This window comes from Lates calcarifer, linkage group LG8 (assembly GCF_001640805.2).
Source record: "Lates calcarifer isolate ASB-BC8 linkage group LG8, TLL_Latcal_v3, whole genome shotgun sequence".
In the NCBI taxonomy this organism is placed as follows: Eukaryota; Metazoa; Chordata; class Actinopteri; family Centropomidae; genus Lates; species Lates calcarifer.
The window spans coordinates 20,685,569-20,706,938 of NC_066840.1; the positions used below are offsets into that span (position 1 = coordinate 20,685,569).

Consider the following 21,370-nt stretch of genomic DNA (forward strand, 5'->3'; position numbering starts at 1 on the left):
TCGCCGCTCCCCCGACGGGCGCCGGGTGCGAGGGCCCGTTCAACGCTGCTCGCAGCTTTAATTTAAATAGTTTCCAGTAGGAATATCTTTTGACAGCAAACCAGCTAATGTATTGTATATTTACAGTGAAGACAGTAGAGGGATGAGAGAAAATGAATGAAATGCCAAACTATGCTCTGCTCACTCTAACTAAAATATGTGGTAATAATAATATTGGCAAAAACATTCATTTTGATGTATAGATTAGCTTGTGTAGTTCTAATGTAATAGTAGGTATAGATCACTGAGGGTTTTTTTTCCATTACTAAATAAGTTACAGCAGTGGTACTGACAGGAAACAAAGAGGGGAAAAAAGGGCCTTTGACATGTAACAAAAGTAGCCCCATCACTGAATTTGAGGCCACAAAAGAAACACTGTGGTGATTTTTGTCATAGTGGTCAAAGATGGAACTGCAGGTCACATGACTCCCTTGGGCACAAACATGTCCATGACAAAAGAAATTTCCTGTGCATTACCAAGACCACTGACAAACAAATAACAATTTGAATCATTTAGGTCCATCAAAGCTTCAAATTGCCATAACAAGATATTATTTTCATGCCATTTTGTGAGTCAGCAGTCAACCACACTCAATTGGAGACAGTGACACGCATAACGGACATAGAAGCAATGACCTTAATGAATGAGATGAATGCACCATCATGCTTGGTTTTCTTATCCAGTGTCTGGTCCCCAGAAAGCTGTCAGTCCCCGCAAGTATAGCTGGCTCCCAGTTTTCAGACCCCACACATATAGTAAAACAAAAACCCGTACACATACACATACAGATGGTATTTTGGTGGCTTTATTTGACATGTCATCCATCTTCACACTCAGCATTAATAGTCCTTCCTAGCACCTGGTCCCAGAACAGCTTGAGGCGCGCCATCAAAGCAGGCACAAAAAAACAAATGTCCCAAAGCCTCACTGAGTGATACTTTCCTAACAACAAAAATGTGGAAATTTCACTAATAAGCTCACTAATGAGGTATTTGCTGTATCACATGTTGCTGTATTGATAACATTTGACCCCTGGACTGTGCAGTTTCCTGTATGTTGACTGTTTTAAAGTCAACGTCATGATTGTTTTCATTGCAGCTGTGGAATTTCAGTTGTCAAGTTGTCCCTGACATGATATTTTCTTCAAGAAAATATAGCTTATCACTGAGGTAAAGAGTCTTAAAAGAAGTACAGTGTGTTAATCTATCAATAGTGTAGAGCTGCTGTATCCTGGAAAAAGTGACAGTGACAGGAAATAAAAACATGCAGCAGTGTAGGAAAGGTGGTAGCAAGCAAGAAAACAAACTTTCACATTTTTTTTCTTCATATCAAAGTATGAGTATCAAAGAAGTATCTTTAACATCTTTGACAAGGTTAAAATGCTGTTTCCCTTTAGAAGATATCAGTTGCAGTGTCATGGATGTAGATCTTAACCAGAGCACAAAGCCCATGAAAATAAAAAGTCTTTTTGTCTGTCATCTAAGAATCCTCCCTCTTAAGGTTTGCCAGAAAACAAATAATTCCATTCAGTTCCACTCTTAGTCATCAATCACTTTGAAAGCATCCAACTTGTGTCCAATGGTATTAACATGATGCAGACATTAACCATATTTGTGCATGTCTGGTATTGAATCTAACAGGATTACAGAGTCAACATCTTCCTGCGGCAGCGCTGGAACGACCCCAGGCTGAAACTACCGCAGGACTTCAAGTCCGATTCTCTCACTGTTGATCCTAAAATGTTCAAATGTCTGTGGAAACCCGACCTGTTCTTTGCCAATGAAAAGAGCGCCAACTTTCACGATGTTACCCAGGAGAACATTCTTCTCTTCATCTTCCGTAATGGAGATGTCCTCATCAGTATGAGGTAAATCCAAAGATAGTGTTGTTATCAGACTACATAAAAGTGAAGTTTGCCTGATGTAGCTTCTAATACATGCGTAAACAACACTTAACAAACAAATCATATGATTTAAGGGCTAGTTGTATATGACAGTTACCTGGGGACACTGAAGTGATAATATAATAATTGTTCATTAGTGTTCTTACTGCCCTTCAAATCTGCATTGATAATTAAACTCCTGTGTGTGCTTTGTTTCAATCAGGGCAAACTATTTTCAGATTTTCAAGGATTCCTTGGTTTTTCTTATTTGTTTTGTTTCTGGGTCAATAATGTTTGTGGCTGAAGGCTTCAAGAGTGAAATCTCTGAAGATAATGAGACTGTTGACATACAAAGCATTTGATGAAAAATATTTTATCTTACAAGGGGCTCAGTGTAAACTGGCTGGGCCAACAGCTACACTCTGTTATGTTAGGGTTCCGTCGTCTCCAGAGATAATCAAATTTGTCTGTAATTCTGAGTGCAGCATATTCTGTTTATCCCATGCAAATCCACCACTCAAAAAAAGAGATGAGGGTAAACCTTTAAATCTTGTGCTATCTAGACATAATACCAGTGTCATGCAAACAAGGCTTTTGTGGGAGTTGAAGTGGATATAAGAGGAGAACACTAAAGCAGAGCGTAAATGAAAAACGAAAAACTATTTTTTTCTTCTTCCTCCTCCAGGTTGTCCATCACCCTGTCTTGTCCGCTGGACCTGACATTATTCCCTATGGACACACAGAGGTGTAAGATGCAACTTGAAAGCTGTGAGTTTTCCAAAAATAATATCACCTTAAACCACCTCATCAGTTAACACATCTGCTAGTTGGTGGGAGATACAGTATTTATGAGTTGGGAATATATTTGTTGTTTTTATAAAATAGTTGTTTTGGGGTAAATGAGAGCCTTTTGCTTGTGTTTAGAAGCCAATTTCAATGGTGAATACTTAGAGAAGTGGAATAAATCATCATATTTTAAGGTTGTTGTGAAAGTCTCAGCTAATTGAGCTTGACTGTGGTTATTGCATCTTGTTTACAAAGCAGTTTAGACTTAAATAACCAGAATAACTTCAAGCCATTTCCCTATAATGCCAAATGCGACTGCTGAGACTTATAGCACCCTACGTCTGTGTGCATACATATTATATTTTATACTGTGATTGTATGTTTCTGTAAGTGTGCTGAACACGCGAGCATAAATTATGTGCAGTAAGCTTAATGTGTATATATGCGTTTATGTATGCACTAAATTGGTTTCAGCAATGTATTGGCATATTTATATCTACACATGTTGACTTTTTGTGTGCTTCTGTACCTCTTTCATCAAGTTGGCTACACTACGGACGACCTGCAGTTCATGTGGCAGACAGGAGACCCAGTGCAAATGGATGCCATCGCTCTGCCACAATTTGATATCAGACAAGAAGATATTGATTATGGAAACTGCACCAAATACTACGAGGGAACAGGTACTGTCCTTATCATAAATCTAATTTTTGGCATCTGTTTATTTTTGGACATAGAAATGTTACCAGCAAAATATTTTTTTAGTCTGTAGCAACCAGGTTTCCCATTTTAATTTTAATTTGGCATTACACACTCAGTAGAAAGTAACTTGAACTTGAATGCCTTAAAGCTAAACAGCATTTGAATTCAGTGCTGTTCATCTTTGGACTTTTCTTTCATCCATTCGTTAATCATTCTCTCTGAATTGTAAATAGTTTGTTCTTGGTAGACTCAAAGCTATAGTGTCCTTGTTATACTTAGACCCCAAAAGTATGTTCATATGCCTGACACATCCCCTGATTATTATTAAGTTTATTTTGTGTAAGATTAGTTTTGCCATTGATTGAAAGATGTAATCTTAGCAGATCAGATCTTTGACAGCAGCTGGCAGAATTCAAATGCATGTCCTTATCTGACCAAAGCTAAGCTATATGACTTCTTTCTTACCCATTTAGAATTTTTCTTTATCACAGATATGTGTTGTTGCATTATAATACAGCCAACTAAGATATATTAAATTACCTGAGTCAAGAGATATTCAAACTCTTTACAGTCCTGTCTGAGATGTTTCTCTCTGCTACTTTCCAAGTGAACTGATAATTGCTAGAACAAAAATCACAGCATATAATAATGGTCTTAAAATATGGACCTGGTACACAACTTAACCTGTCATAACAGGAGTAGTGCAGGTGTTCAAACTGATATTATTACTTATGTTTAACTTTTGAAAAAAGTCTCTTTTTTTCATTTATTTGTGCGTAGTTTAAGAAATTAAAGGTGTCCTGTGCAGTTGTGTTGTTAACAATCAAAGTTATGTTTACATCTACCATTTCTCCCTAGGTCCAAAAAAGACATGTTGAGTGCCTTTCCCTCTTCATTAATGTGACACAGTGGAATAACTTGAAATCATGTGGCACACATGCTCACGTGTGTGAATCCTTCTGCATGGTTAGGATAAAAATAACAAGGACCTTCTAGTAAAGACATTATTCCAAAGGTCAAAACTGTCTGACCATTCAAGTTGGAGTCAAATATATGCACTTCTCCCTCACTACCCTCTAGTTACTTCTCCAGCATGTCTTGCTCTTTCATTGTCAGAACATACTTAATCATTTTTTGCATGGAAAATCTAATTTCTTTTGTAAATTTTTACAGATTTTTTTTTTGGCAGGTGGAGGTTGCAAGGACAGAGGTAGCATATACAGACCAATGAGCAGCATGTCACACTGGACATTTTCTCAGAAGGCTGGCTTTCTGTAAAAATACAGAATATTCCTCTAATAAAGTAGAAGGAAAATTACTAAAAAGGTCCTGGTACTGTGCCATACACATATTCAGACCGCTGTGAGTCCAAAACAACATTTTCAATGAAATAGAAAATCTCTATCAGACAACAGAGCTGGTATGACCTCAGTGCTCTTGCACTTGGGAGGCACACTGCTGGCAATGAGTCAGCCTTTTAACGAGTTGCCATGACAACCTGGCCAGACACAAAGATCACCTCTATGTTGCGACCGGTTCGAGCCTGCTCTGCTGCACAGGCAGCCCTTATATGCTGTATAAAGCTCACCCAGAAATCCCCAAGCTAGTTAAATATTACTTCAGCCCATCCACTCTACCATCCCATTGGACCCTACGAACCTGCAGCAGCCTACGCAGCCTACGAACTTGCTGCAGGAGGTTCTGAAGTGTGGTGATTATTTCATACTGGTTAAGTCCAACTAATGGAAACCACACTTCTGTAGAGATTGATTGGTTAAAATGGATCATTTATGAGTATAAATTTATGCTGTACTGTTGACAAAAATAATCTGTCCTCTTCCTCTTTGAAAGGTCTCCTACGCAGTTGGCACATTATCAATTGGAAGCAGTACTTTTTGGGGTGCTGCCCTGAGTGCTCTAACGGGTCTTAGCTTTAACAAAGTTAGCTGAAATGATGTTAAAGTCCTAACGCCCATTGACCTTTTAGTTCTCTTCTCTTTTGCTTTCTCTGTTACTAATGGTGCATACAGCTGTGGTTTGCTTTGTGATTGGGCAAAAGGAGGCAGATCAGATACAGATCTTAACCTGGCCCATTCCTTTCCTCTAAATGCTTAATGGGTATTTAATAGACCACATCGGTATAGGGCTATCTTTCTCACCTGCCGTGTTTCAATTCAGGGACTAAATACTCCTATTTCAGGTCCACATTTCTAGACAGAAAGATTTATAACATGCTGACATATTGGAAGTGACAAAAATGGTGTGATGCTGTGTTTATGTCATATCAGTCAGACTGTAATTATGAGTAGCCAAGCTGAAAAAATGTTCAGAGTTGAAGATGATATCTACACACTGCTTGTATCTACTATGACTCCCAAGGCAAGGACTCAGGAACACAACTCGAGGCAGATTCAGGTTTCAAAAATCAGAGTTTTTATTTAGACAAAAAAAGGTTCAGCACACAGGCAAACAGTAAAATATGAAAACAAATCCAAAAGGGCTAGGCAGAGGCAAGGTCAAAAAACACGAAGAAAAAAATCAAACCCAAGAAAGCTTAACACTAGGAATGGCTGGAACACTTGTCACAAAGAATGAAGATGAACTGGGGAGGAAGCACAGAAACTAATACACCAGGAGAGGGGAGACAATGAGACACAGGTGCAGCAGCACATCAGGGCTGGGCAGACAATCACAGGAGTGGGAGACACATGAGGGCAGGGAGTGTAAATCTGAAACAACAGGGAGACTTCGTGACATGAAAATAAAATAGGAAATGCTGAAACTAGAAAGAAAAAACAGGAAACATAACCTATAATGTGATTTGAGACTGCAAGGCTAGCCATGGGGGTGACCCTCTTACAATAATGCACGATCACTTCTGAGGTTTTCTTGTGCTTCCCATTCACCTGACAATGGGTCATTAGTTATGGTCTCTATGAGGCTAGACTGTCTTATCTGGGGAGAAGGCACAGTTTCAGTTTCTCTTAGGAGACCCAACCTCTTGGGTTGTGTCCCTGAAAGGATCCAGCCTCTGAACTGGAAATTACCTTGCATATGACGCCAGTAACCCATATACTATACTGTATGTCTTCCACTAGTTTTTGAATTTCATGGCAAACTATGTTTCTCACTGGAGTTGCTTTATCATGTTTAACTATTGTCTTCTTTCTCATGCAGGGTACTACACATGCGTAGAGGTTATCTTCACCCTAAGGCGACAGGTCGGCTTTTACATGATGGGTGTTTACGCCCCCACACTGCTCATCGTAGTCCTCTCCTGGCTGTCCTTCTGGATCAACCCTGATGCAAGTGCTGCCAGGGTCCCCTTGGGTACGGATTATTTTAAGTCCATTGATCAGTTCCTCTGTCTTCAACTGACATTTACCAATACACACAAGATCTGTAAATATTCCTTGTGCTGTTCAGCCAGGGCATGGTTGCATGTTAGATCAAAATTGGGAATGGGTGAGAGTGTGTATGTTGTTGGGGGAATAAGATGTGAAAACTCTGTTGTAAAAAGCCATGGGGAAAGGACTGTGGCATCAAATATTGTCTGTTTTTAGGGTTCACTGACATTATGGCCCCAATCATCTCCATCATGACATCATCAATCACTCTGACACCATGAAGGACTTTATCTATCAAGCATGGTGCCATGTCCAGTGTTGGTCTGTATGTAATAAATCACTGAATATAGCTATAATTGACAGATGGGACCCACAGCAGTGGTGATTTAGGTGCAAGTAACGCTTATCTAATGTAGGTTTGACCATATAAGAATATGAGCCAGGAATCTGAGCCTGTGTTTATGTGCAAAATAACTGTACTTTTTCTAGTTGGTCCACAAAAAAGTTATTCATTTTTAGTCATTGGAGAGACCAAGATTTAAACCAAGTTACTTTTGGTTTGATTTACATGTCTATCTTTGATCTGCCAACTCACTCAGTCCCAGCAAATGTACCTAAATGTCTAAAATCTAAAATATTACCCCAGTGGATTCAGGTTTATAGCCTGTCACTTTCCCTGTTGAACTTCACTGTAGTGCCTCTTTATCCACACACACAGACCTGCCAAAATGAAACAACATTTTCCACTAGCATTTAGCAACATTTTGAAAATTTTGGCTGCCTAATTCAACTCAAGTTTAAAATATGCTGGCACAGGGCTTAGCTGATGTTGGGGAACATGTACGCACTCTTGAGTTTCTGGTAAATCTTTGTAAGTGCTGGCAACAGGGGTTGTTCAGGAGACAGAAAGAACCAGGAGACACTCGGCTGGCCAGCGAGGCACACCTGATCCCTATTAACCCAGTTAATGAAGGGGTGTGCTGAGGAGCTGTTTTTCTAAACCAGGGAAGTACACAATGTCTATGCCCTGAAGAAAATCCAGCTCGATTACTAGACTGTTAAGCCTGGGCCCAAAGGGGAATACAAGAATGATTCGGTACTGGTAGCTTAATTTATGTTGCGTTCTTGTTTACGCACTGAATAAATCACAGGCAAGAACCAGGTGAGAGGACTCCAGTGTCCCTCTTACTTACAGTGCTGTTTGCTGGCACAGTCTTTCACCTACTCCTCAAACGAGGTTCATAAACTATATTTGATACTTTGTTTCATACACTTTCCACTGAGATGACCTCTCTTCACCTTATTTTCTTAATTTCCTTGTGTAGCCCTGAATATTTCCAGTCACCAAATTAAATATCAGATGTTTGAATAAGCAGAATAAGCTATGTCCTAAAATTCCTAAAATACTTGTGAACTGATCATTTTGACACCTTGTCTTGACAAGGTGTCAAAATGTCAAGGTGTCAAAATGTCAAAATTTAAATGAAAAAATGCACACTTTTTGCAATTTATATTTATATATTAAATTTATTTTTAACAGAACACAGCTTGAACAACAGAAAAATGATTACCTTTCTAATTGACAGACTTCAGCTAGTCCTCCAACTGTACCTGTGTTTTAACTGACTGTTTGCTAAGCCCCACCATCCCTTAAATAATATCTAGCACTGCAAATGCAGTTTACATTGATGATAATGGCTCGAAATTTGTAGAAATGGTTGAAGCAGTGAGGGTTTGATGTCACATAGAAGCAAATGAGCAGGCTTCTCATTGATTTTGTCAGCTGAAATGATGACTGTCACTAGCATTTCTTTTTCAGCTGCAGCTCAGAAATGTTCGCTGGGTTAGCTAACTTACTGTGAGTTGGTTGAAAACTTTGTTTCCAGTTGACTTTTTATTGTTTTCAGATAGGTGTTTCAAGTTCTGAATGGGAAATTACCTAATGTAACATGTATCCCCATGATGACATTAGCTAATCTGCCAAGCATGCTAATGTTTTCAGCTAGTGTTAAAACAGATATACTGTTTCATCCATTCCTTACTTGTGTTTTTGGTTTTGAAAATGTATTTTTAAAAAAAGAAAAGAAAAAAAACTATTCTCTCGACAAATTTTGCATGTGGAGAAATTTTAAGCAAAACACACCTGCTGTGTCAGTTGTGGATGCTAAGCAATGATTGGACAGTCTCTTTATAGGGAAGGGTTCTAGCAAACAGTCAGTTATTTCTAGTACAGTTTTGCAAATGAAACAAAAAACTATTAGTTTGTCAAAGCCTGCAGTAGGCCCCAGTGAGTCGTCGTCCACCATGTTGTTCAAAAATTGTCGGCAGGCACGATATATTGACCTCTATTCTGTATATATTTGTTTAGGGTAGATACATATTAATATCTTTCCGGTATATACAGGCTAACGCTGCACATGGCAGAATATAGTATTAACATTTGGGACAAAGCTTGTGTTTGCTGCAAAAATGTCACTTCTACTTCTTACTTTTCCTCCTCCTCCATAATTCAACCTGTGTGCAATATATCAGTGTCACCCACATACAGTATCACAGAGGCACCTCTGTGTGTGCAGGGCTGCATGGATAAGATAATCCATTGTTATCCCACTCCAGTCGTCCACTGCCTCCTTTTCTCCATCCTCCCTCCAGTTGTTTATCACCACTTTCATCCCATCATCACTCCAACTCCACCTGGAAGCCTCCTCTGACTTCTCTCTAAATGGGATCAGTCCAGGTCAGTCAACACCCAGGTGTGGGACTACTCTCATTTATTGCTCTGTGCTGTGTGTGTGTTAGCGTTTAAGTGTGTTTAGTGTATCCATATACACTTGTGTATATGCCTGCATGTGTGCGTTTAACTGTGAATGTGTGTTTTTGAGCTTTTTCAACTTGACACAGTGTTTTCTTTCCATATAAGGAATGTGAGCAAATGTTACCATAAAAACTAGTTTACCATTGCATTACAGGAATACAATGTACTGTTCATCTATTCCTGTCTAGATCAGATATATTTTGTACACACCATCGACTGTGTCAGACTAACAAAACAAAGCTATCTCAGTATCTCCACCTTTCATGTTTTTCTCTGTTCATGGATAATAGGTGGGTGTCCAGGATGACAAGTTTGTTTAAATCCGTTGAGGAGGAGCAGTTTAATTAGAAATCCCGAACCTTGTATGAACCTATCTTTGATGAGTGACCATAATGGAGGCAAAACCCATCAGCCATTTGAATGTATTTATTATCTCTCTCAAGTAGCATGACTGTGAGAAAACAGGGGATGAAGCCCTTCATTGGTGGTTAGAAAACCCTCTGAAGAGTTGCTACAATTATTTCTGCTGTGGCCTGACACAAGTGCTTCTGTGCAGGGGAAAATCTCTAACCTGTAATCCAGTTGGCTATTAGCGATAAAAAAACAATTTAAAATTACTGTGTCATTAGAGGCTGTCTGGGCTCTTGGAGAAGTCCTAATAAAAGGGGTAAAGGAACGGTCATACATCCTAATTGCATTTATGTTTTCAGAAGCCTTGTGTGGCTGTGAGCATTTTATTACAGCTTTTGTGCAGATTGGGAGATTAATTTGTTCAGTGTTTTGTGCATTGAAGAGGAAATGCCACATTTTTCTCTCTCAGCAGTAGGTGGATGCTATGCTATTCCTCCAGTTAGAAGCAAACATGTAGGCTCTACAAGAAGAAATGTCTTATGCTGGTGTTGTATTTTGATGACAGTTCTCTCTCAGATAATACAATGCCCATATGTGGCTTCATGTGTTTAAAAAAAATCACATTTTAGAACAAATGAAAGGAGTGTGCCATGTAGTTACAGTATAAAAAGAAAATCACACAAGACAAGATGGAATGACAGGAAGTGATTGAGAAAGAGAAATTAATCTTTCACTGTGAAAAACTTAGAAACACCTGACTGACAAGGTTACTTGTCCTTCCTCTTTTTTTAAGGAATCCTCTCAGTGCTCTCTCTGTCATCTGAGTGCACCTCCCTGGCTTCAGAGCTTCCCAAGGTGTCCTACGTCAAGGCCATCGACATCTGGCTCATTGCTTGCCTGCTGTTTGGTTTCGCCTCGCTGGTGGAGTACGCTGTGGTTCAAGTGATGCTCAACAGCCCAAAGCGCATCGAGGCCGAGAAGGCCAAGATAGCATCCAAGGAGAAGGCTGCAGGAAAGAGCCCCGCTGCCAGGAACAATACAGTCAATGGGACCGGAGGGACGCCGCTTCATGTCAGCACCTTGCATGTCAGTGGATCTTGTTTGATAACTCAAGCGTGTTTGCGTGTGTTTGCAAGTGCGTCATCATTCATAGATTACAGTTATTTTATATCTTTACGTTAAACTAGAATGCACAGATACCAGACACATACTACTAGAATCATTACTCTTTTTTAGTGATAGTGGTATTTCACACCTAACACACAATTCAGGTCTTACTCTATTGATCATTGACAATTTAGACATCTTAGGGGTTTCCTATTGACCTATTGGTTAAGATACATGCCATAAAACTACAGCATCATGATTCGGTTCTGGTCTGGAATCGTTGTTGCGTGTCATGTAATTCTTCTGCTTCCCTTTGCTTTTTTTTTTTGTATTTACACTGCTGCTATCTAAAAAAGCTAAATAGCCAGTCAAACAAACTATGAGGATAAAGTTAGCCAACAGATAACTCATTTGCTCCACTATACACCATAGGGTAGTTTATTTGATCAAGTTTCTGCTTCTTGCTAATCTTGGTGATATGATATGTAAGTCTGACTTGACTTTGATTGCATGTTTCCTAGTGGTAACACTGAGTTTTGTTTATGTATATGATTTGAATTGCTAATAATGAGATCCTTAATCAGAGCAGAAATAATCTCCCCTTGGGTATTGATTCCATAGTTAATCATCAAAATATTACACTGATGGTGCTTTTCGTTGCTTTGAGTCAGTGTATCTTGTGTGTTTGTTTATGTATATAATTGTCTGCAACCTCCCACCTACAGAACAATGTTAAAATGCATATTCTAGATCCAGTCCAACATCCTCAGGCAAGTTTGTAACAGTGAGGGACAGCGATCTAATCTAAATGCAAAATAGGGAAGTCCAATCATTAAAAATTGGCAATGTTTCTAAGATACTAATGCACATAGTTCAGTCAGTACTCAAGTCTGACACTCACATGCACATCAGGCATGCAGTATGTTGTACGGATCTTCCAATTGTACGCCTAATTGAAATTAATTTACCTCTGCGTCTCCGTTAGTCCAGACCACATTTGGTTTGAGAGGATTACATTATTCCATTGAGGTTTAATAGGTTTTCTTGTCAGAACCAAATCAAAATAATGAAGCTTTAATGAGCTTAATGACTTCAGTGAGTAAGCATCCATAGTCTGATTAGATCCTGTTCACCCCGCAGGCCTTCAGGGAAGTTGATGAAAGGGATTTTTTGGATGACATTAAACTACATCCTTTTGCAGTATGGTTTTTATAAGCATTGGTTGTTCACTGAGATAGCATGTAGAGGGTGTGTGGAGGTTACGAAACTCCAGATGGGAGAGCAACCATATTAGGCAATGTTTCAGAGCACAATGTAAATCTAATTTTGGCTGCAAAGATCTTCCTTTTTTCTCTTAAAATAACAGTAGTTGTGATTTATCAGCATGAGCTCTGTCCAAACTTCAGGATCAAACGACTCCTTTACTCAGTTTTCAAAGTCTAGTCTGTTTTCAATCGAGTCCAACAATCCCAAACAGCCTCATTAAATGTTCCTCTCAGTTTAGATAAAACCTACCTGCAGCGTGGATGTGACGTCTAAAAGACATCATTGCTAGGGTATCTGCACACACTTTTTTGTCAAATTATAGTCAGAGAAAGTAGAGCATTGCCTTAGATTTTGCTAGTGTGAGATTTTAGACAAGCAGAGGTGGAAATATTTTGACATGATGATTTGTGCAGTTTGGTCCACAAGCAAGGAATCTATGAAGACACGACATGGATGTTAACCAAGGACATACTGGAACACATTTTGTATTGTAATAGATGGAAGGTCTTGCAGCCTATCTGATAAAATACTATTTATCTCGCCAGAGAAACTGACAATTTATGCTGGTTACAAGGTAGTAAATACATAAATAGATAAATAAGTAGGTAGATAGACAGGTTGACTGTCAGACAGATGCAAGTGGTTCAAAAAAGCAGTGGCTGTCTGTGCCTTATGTTTTAGTGGTATGTGTATATATCTATTGATGTATCTGTGTATCCATATGTCTCTCCATTCAGTATTTACATACAGTACAGTGAATACACAGTACATATTGTGGCTTTATAAAGTATTCAGACCCCTTCACTTTTTTGCTTACTTTATTGTATTGTAGATTGTATTCATTTTTATTACAGTAGGTGGGAGGTCATACAGAATCACAAAAGCTTACAAGCTCACACTATACACTGGACTCAAATCACTGCAATGTTTTGTTGTGTAATGTAATGTTTGGCCAATAGTATCAATAGCAAAGGGACATTATTTATACTCTCATTATGGGTATGATGCAACACAATACAATGCAATAAAATGTGCTGGAAAGGGGTTTGAATACCTTCTGAAGCCAGTGTAGATACACAAGTATACCTGTGAGAGTCTTAGAGACAGGGAGATAAAAGTAAGTGGATATGATGTGAGTTCCAGAAATAAATGCCAACATTTCTGTTCTATTCTGAGATGCTGGATGCTATCATTTTACTAGTCAGAAGACTTTTTTATTGATTGTGTTATGTGTTTTACACAGATACAAAGAAGAAACCTTAAATGTATTTGTGGTGTGCCATGCCTCTTTTCATTGTTTGCATCGGCCAATTTTATATTAGATCATTCTTACTGTAGTCATACAGCAGAGATGCATTTAAATGGGGTAACAACAAAGTTCAATCAAACTGTTAAATAATATAATGTTTGGAGAATGGAATGATTTTTGTAGTACCACTGTGAGAGTGCAAGTCTCCACAGACTGTGGTGTCAGTCTATTGCTCAGTTGATCAGTTTTAAACCACTTTGTGGTCTAGTTACACTGCCTCGGGGACAGCCAGCAGCACTTTCAGACTGTTTAATTTTATCTTTGCTCATATGTTTCTCATAGATAAGTCTATTTTTAGAATGAAATGATGCAGAATGTAATGAGAAATTCTGTTTTCCCCAATGTTGCTTTCTCACACCCAGGTGGCAGAGACACGCTGCAAGAAGGTGTGCACCTCCAAGTCAGACCTGCGGACCAATGATTTCAGCATCGTGGGCTCGCTCCCGCGGGACTTTGAGCTGTCGAACTTTGACTGCTACGGGAAGCCCATTGATACCGGCAGTGGTCTCGGCAAATCCCAGGCCAAGAACAACAAGAAACCTCCTCCTCCTAAACCCGTCATCCCCTCTGCTGCCAAAAGAATTGACCTGTATTCCCGAGCCCTCTTCCCCTTCTCCTTCCTCTTCTTTAATGTGATTTACTGGTCCATATACTTGTGATTACCTTGAAATCATCTTGTATTATTAACCCCCCACTTCATTCCCATTAGTTCTTTATTGATGAGATCACATTCAAAGAGTTTGATTCCAAAGTGAACACTGAGAAATGTGAATATAAAATGACTGCTGAGGAGAAAGAAAAACTATGTATTATTATTATTACATTTATCTTCACATAAAAATAGACATCTGTCATCTATTTGTGTATTAAACAATGATTATAACGTAATCTTTCTTAACCTTAAATGGATATATAGCATCTTATGTTGAAATATTTTATTTATCGATAATGGTACTTGAGAGGATAATGCAGGATTGCAGATATAACTATTGTGATGAATGGTGTGTAAACAAATCCACAAAGATTGATTGCATAATGAGCGAGCAGAAAATGCACAGATCTATAAAAGAGCATTTGTAAATAGCTGTTTGATTTTTTCACCCTTGGGAGTCTGCCTGCAAGTTTAATAAGTTCAAGCATTTTATTTAAGCTTCAATGCAAAGTGTAACATTGTAATTATCTTGCATGTCAAAAAAAAGCATGTATACGAAGATAGAATATAAAAATATATAGTATTTATTAAATTTTATTATTCTTATGAGTTGCTCTTGAGAAGATAAGTGGATATGTGAAACACTCCTGTTCCTGTCCAGATGGTCATGTGACACTGCCACCCCACCTACAAATGTAACGTTTGACATCTCCCAACTGTAGCGTATGTAAATGGGTCACTGGTGACGTGACCATGTCTTTGTGAAATTTACAAGCAAAGAAAAATAAATGATCAAATGACTTTTCACCATTTGATGTGATGTGTAAAATGAGTACATTTATTTGAATCTCTAAATATTGTAAATTGTGTAAATTTTGCCTGCAGCTTAATTATTAGTATCTGTATCTTTGTTCTAGAGGGACCTAGAATGGGGCAAAAGTCTGTATCCAGCGTTTCCTCCTTTGCCCTGCTGACATGTATCCTGCACATCACACAACATCACAGCTGTTTCTTTCACAGAGACTTGACCTCTTCTAGTGTGCCAAACCAGCCATCTATTATTCATACAAACCTGCTTGGAAAATGACCCCTGACTATCATTGCGAGACTTCTCATATGAAATCTGTCTCTGGCCTAATGAAGCAAGATAGATGCTGACCTTATGTCATGACAACTGGGTCATATTAATGAAGTGTGAGGCAAACTGGCTCAGGATTGCTCATGTAAAGAAGAGCAAAATTGTCACTGGTGTATTCTTTTTTGTTTTTGTTTTTTTTTTGTTTTGTTTTTTTTGGTTGGCACAAAGTCAGAGAACATGACTTTATTTCTCCCTGTCGCTGCCATGGTTACAGACATGGGCAGGAGTTTTTGCCTGTCAATATAAAACAGCCTGAGACACAAGACTGAGACCAGACTCAAATGGAAAAACCCCTAAAACCACAGAGGAACCACACATCATCATGAAAAACACATGTCTTCTATAATTCATGGAAAATATAATATGTAGTTAATGTTGACTGATAAGACTGATATTTCATCTGTGCCTGAATCTCAAATGAAAGAGATTCTGCATTGCAGTGCCCCCCAATGGCCAAATCTATATTTGTTTAATGTAAAAAGGAGATAAAATGCTCCCCTGGGTGAAAAACAGATGTAGGGCCAGGTTGTTTGTAAAGTATGATGATGGTGCCAACACACAAGGGAGGCTGATTTCCCTTCATGCTTATATACAGGTACAGTAAATGCACTGAAAGATTTGTAGTTTGCTACACAAGCCATAATTGTTAGACATTTCAGTGGTGAACCTACATTGAATTATTTATATCAGCTAATGATGCAAGAAAACAACAATAATATATGCAATAATTAAATTCACAGCACTACACTCACACACTACTACTATCGAATACAGGTCCTGTCAGTGATGTGACTCATGTGTCTGTGTGTGCTCGTGCTCCACCCCCACACCCCAAGCGCCCCCCGAGTAGCACAGTGCAGTAACCTATATCACACAGGGTGCTTTCTAATCCAACATGACCTCTCACCAGGCAGCCACGCAGGCCACCAAGAAAACCACCATGACAGTCAGGCAATGATTAGTGGAGGAACAGAGGGGGAGGAGAGGCCACAGGGCTTATTGGAAGCTCATTTACTGTGAACAAGGCTTTCACACATCAGTGTTGTGCTTTTACAACCTTATCCTCGCCCAAAAACAAGTGAATACAGAATAAACAAATTTTCTTATCAGAGGAAATAACATTTCTACCACCATTCAATGCTAAGCATTATTTAAAATCATATCAAAGTCTCTGGGCTTTATTTTTATAGCGTAGTGGCTAATGTAAAGCCACATTGTACCTGCCAACAATAACTACCCACACTTACAGTCCAGTGACTTCTGCACTCTGTGTATGTGTATATCTGCTTGCCGGTTTGTTTGTTTACTCACTGTCATATTTGTATGGTGTCATGAGGCAGTTTTCAAGGTTTTATCTGAAACCTGAGACATAATAGGTTATTTTCCAGATGCCACAGTGGATTTAAGGTCATCCACAATTTTCCACTCCCTCACACAGGCACGGAGGCTGCTTGGTGGCAGATTTTTGGCAGAGCTTGAAATGTGGATGTGTAGAAAAGTGTAGAGGATGCCATTCCCTGTCAGAGGTCAAGGTGGCGAGAAGCCCCGTTTCAGCCACTCTGAACCAATCTGTAAAATAGCTGTGACCACAGGTCCCATCATTAGAGTTAGTTCTGCCCAACCCAGAGAAAAGATAGAGAAGAGGGAGACAGAGCAATGAAGTGGAGGAGGTAAAATATCATCAGATCTGAAAAGCCTGATAGTCTGGGGGAAAAAAGGAGAGAGGATGGTAAAAGCAGAGAAATGGAAAATTGAACTGAAGAACAGTAAGAGAGACAAGACAATGTACTCATTTCAAATTAAAATGTGTCTTCAATTCTGATCAAATCTTCAAGAACTGAACCATTTTACTATATAAAACAAGGACTGTATAAACACTCAGCTCAGCTGGAAACATGAAAACAATCAAGCAGTAAGTGGTTCAGGAGGACGCATCATTAGAAAGAGAGAGGGGAGTACAAATAGACGTTAAGATGAAATACAAGTTGGGAGTACCATTACACTTAACTTATGATGTTAACCATCATCAACCTCATTCAGCACCATGTACTTTGTATCTGGTACAGATCTTTCTCTTTAAGCTTTAAAACATCCTTTTCATTGTGCAGCTTGAATATTAACACTGAAATATCTCAACAACTACAGATGGATTGCTATACAATTTTGTCCAGACATTCATGGTCCTCAGATGATGAATCCTAATGACTTTATGATCCTCTTCACTCATCTAGCACCACCATATGGTTGATATTTTTTGTTTGTTTTTAGTAAAAATGTTTCATCATTCATTGTTGCCCTGAATTGTGGCACATGTGTTCAAGTTCTTGATGAGTTGCCTTGGTGATTCCTCAACTTCATCTTTATCTAGTGCCATTTTCAGGTCACTATACTTTGGTTTATGACCAAATAGCTGCAGTACTAACAACATTCCCATTCCCATCACTAATATGTCATGACTCCTGCCCCAGTCTTGTTCTTTTTGGTCAGCAAAATACTGATCTATAAAAATCGATATTGATTTTATATCGATATTGATTTTATAGTTTCTCACTTTATTGTAAACTGTTTTGTCCACTTCGGATCTTGTAGGAATGACGACTCCAGTTTTCCAGTGATCTGATTGGTCAGGAGTTAGGCTGTTGACAGGTTGTGAACCCGATCCTCTGAAGTTAACCTACCCCGGAGCAGGTTAGCCGTTTAGCATAAGTTACCACCCCGCCAAGAAGTGAGCCACCATCACAACCCTGAGAACCCGGAGTTAAACCAGAAGTTACCTCGCTAACCTCAAATTCTGCTTTTTACAGGCCTCAGATGTCCCTTGACTTTCCCTGCTGCCCCAGTGATTCCCTACAGCCACCTGCACAGGTGGTCACTGTTCCCAATCACCACACCTGCCTCACCCACTTACACACCTGTTCTCGTTTCCCTCATCAGCTCCCCGGCACTTACGCCAGCAACTTCCCCCCAGTCAGTGTCGGTTTGTCGGCTTTAGTCCTCCTGTTTCCTCCTGTTTGGATTACCAGTTTTTGGATTTTGGATTGATTGTGCCGTTCTGCTCGCCTGTCATCTCGTTCACCAGTTCTTCTCGTCCACCGGTAAGTCTGTTTACCTTTATCAACGCACCTTCACTATATCATACAGTCTTGACGTCGCTGCCTTTGTGACATAATATGCAAATATTAGCATGCTAGCATGCTAAACTAAAATACTGAACATGGTAAACATGGCATATTTATCAACATCACTGGTTTTGTAAGCATGTTATCTGATCCAAGGCTGAGCCAGTCTTTTCAGAGGTCAAACATAGAAGGAGCTCAGTTCAATATTGGTACAGAGTGAATGCTATTGATGGAAGCCATAACAGGCAAAGTGTCCAGTCTCAGCACTCTTTCTGACCTTGGGACAGATCCCTGCGGGTTTGACTCCCCAGAACTGTTCTAATGGCAGTATATGCTTGGCTTAGCAACTTCTGCGTGTCCAAAGGCCTTGTTATGTATTCACATCACCTCTTTACTGTATGCTAAACAGTTCCTAAGTCACTGTCACGTCAGCAGGCACTGTAAGTCACTGAGACACTGCTGCTGGCATGACAGAGAGACAGAGAGAATTGTCAGAGCTGTGTCAAAACAGGGTAAAATCTTTTATTTTACTGCTGTTTTGGTGTTCATAGTGGATTTGTGTCTACAATTTTAGTTACAAATTCTAGTTACATAACCCAGAATTGACTACAAATGTGTGACACACAAAAACCACCCCTGTGAATATGGCTAATGTCCATGCTTTACTGATGTTCCTCATCTTTGTCCTGTTTGTCTGTGCTGTAGGTAACATAATATGCTCCTTAAATGCATTTTCTTTATGGGTGTTCTCGTGCTCAGCTGTTGAATAACAAAGTGCAGTTGGCATCAGTGGTTTGCCTGAGGTAATAAAAATGTGCCATACATAAAGAAGTGCTGGGGATGCTCAGTTTACCTGAGGCAGAGTTATTGTGCAATTATGTAATACATCAAAATCGACACAAAAGTCAAACTGCATACAGCAGTATGCAAATGTATTAATCACAGGTACATTATGTGCACTATTTCCTGTAATATAATTCATACTTTACAGTCTGTTGTGGGCTTAGAGTTATCTTTTGGCCTGTCTTGAGGAAGATAAGTGTTGAATATCTCACACTACATAATGTAGAAAATGTAAAAATAATGTTTCCACTGACTTACGTGAGCCTGGAGGGCAGCACAGTGGCTTGGTGACTAACACTGTCAGGCTTTCTCCATAGAAATGTAGTTTAGTTGGATAGGAAATTCTCATATATATGAATTTGAGTGCCTGTATGTGTTAGCACGGTGGTTAAGTGCAAATATGTATGAAATGCAGTATCTCAGTGCTTAGTGCATGTTAGGACGGTCTACCGCCCCCTGGAAGCTCCTGAAAAAGATGGAACAGAATACTGATCAGAATACTGAACAATCATTTCTGACCAAGTTATGTGATGGAAACTACTTATTTATATGTCATGCTGTTGTGTCTCTTGGCTTCTATTTTCTTGCATATTTACCCAAGTGGATTGAGTATTCATTTAATTTCAGCTTATTTTTGATAAAACATGTAGGGTAGCAGATCTCTCGAGATTCTCCACAAACCCATTTTTGAAGGTCAGTCCAAACATGGAAGATAATTTCACAGTGTGGAATAAAACAATGTAACAGACAAGAAACTAATTTAGAAAGCAGGCTTTCTTTCAGGGTCCCAGTGGACTTCTAGAGAATATACACAGAAATAGTTGTCCATTGTTTCTATGCACTGCAGCTAATGACAGCTGGGGAATTATTAAAATATGCATTCTGTTACCTAAAGGTCACATGTCAGATTTCCACACCAACAGCAAGTGTTTGTCCATCACAAGCTAAGCGTCTAGTTGAAGTGCCCTTGAGTGAGACACTAAAATGCAACTCATTGTAAGTCACTCTAGATAAGAGCACCGACTAAATGCCAGAAATGTAAATGCTTTCTAGGAAGCAGTCGCACAGGATTTCTTGGACATACAAACCTGAGTGTTTAAACATTTTCTAAAGGTCACAGACTTGGTTTTACCAGCCTTTTGCTTTATAGGCCACAAAGTGAATTTACCAGGAGGGCCAAGTGTTTTCATTAGCATGTGCAAAATTTCAATATCACTCTTGTGGTTTATTTGTGTAAACTGACTCAAAGGTAAACATTCTTACACAACTAGTGGGTTCATGATTTGATTAGGAGTTACTCTCTTCACTCCTAAAAACCAATTAGAGCGCTCTTTGCCATTATGACAGTTACAGTAAATTATCCAGCAGGCTGCGAATTCAGCGCATTGTGGAATGTGCTGTGAGATAATCAAACTGAAATTACATTTCAATCTAGCTGCAGCAGAGTGAATCCATGCATGGCAGAACCTCCAGACAAGGTCAAACAGATGAACATATGCGAGCCTGTGGAGCACAAGCAGTGGAACATGCAGTATACTTCTCCAGGAAGGGTATTTTCATCGCGAACCTTGTTAAGAACTACTATGCAGAATCAAATGTTATGGAGTTTATTTTGCAACTTTTACCTGTTGCCTTGTTTACAACCTGTCCGATCATTCGGCCTCTTGTTTCGCCCACTCTGTTGTGCTTTGCAAAGTAGCCCTGTCCCCAGATTACAGCAGTTGCTTTGGTGCATATCCAGACCAATAATAAAGATGGCTACAACCAAGAAAACAGGACCCACATTACAGTAAACCAGGATTTCCTTTAAATACCCTCCGACATGTGTCCTGATAGAGCAGAGGAGTTCTTTGCACAGGAGCCAGTGTTATGTTGATGTGCTGTCCATGGTGCTGAAATCTGGCACACTATGTTGCTTCTGACTGCTGCCACCTTCAGCTCCCCCTCACTCTCAGCCTCATTAGTTTGGTCCCAGACTGCTATCTCACACGGTCCAATGACTAATATACATCT

At 39.3% G+C, this 21,370-nt stretch overlaps 2 protein-coding genes across 5 annotated transcripts in view; both read left to right on the forward strand.

Annotated features, from left to right (window-relative positions):
- Positions 1-15,072, forward strand: part of glrbb (glycine receptor, beta b) — a 61,803-nt gene extending 46,731 nt beyond the window's left edge. For 2 of the 4 annotated variants that reach the window (XM_018679401.2, XM_018679400.2), the window contains 6 exons: positions 1,681-1,907; positions 2,608-2,690; positions 3,251-3,391; positions 6,588-6,740; positions 10,717-11,009; positions 13,968-15,072. In XM_018679401.2, the coding sequence (XP_018534917.1) occupies positions 1,681-1,907; positions 2,608-2,690; positions 3,251-3,391; positions 6,588-6,740; positions 10,717-11,009; positions 13,968-14,264 (1,194 nt within the window). In that variant the 3' untranslated portion in view covers positions 14,265-15,072. Of the gene's footprint in view, positions 1-1,680; positions 1,908-2,607; positions 2,691-3,250; positions 3,392-6,587; positions 6,741-9,333; positions 9,495-10,716; positions 11,010-13,967 lie in introns of those variants that run through there. The other 2 variants (XM_018679402.2, XM_018679403.2) reach the window with 2 other exon arrangements.
- Positions 15,073-18,340: 3,268 nt separating this feature from the next.
- The window catches only part of gria2b (glutamate receptor, ionotropic, AMPA 2b), a 51,065-nt gene continuing 48,035 nt past the window's right edge, over positions 18,341-21,370 (forward strand). Inside the window, exon 1 of the mRNA XM_018679416.2 lies at positions 18,341-18,490. The gene's annotated coding sequence lies outside the window, so the exon portion shown is untranslated. The remainder of the gene's footprint in view (positions 18,491-21,370) is intronic.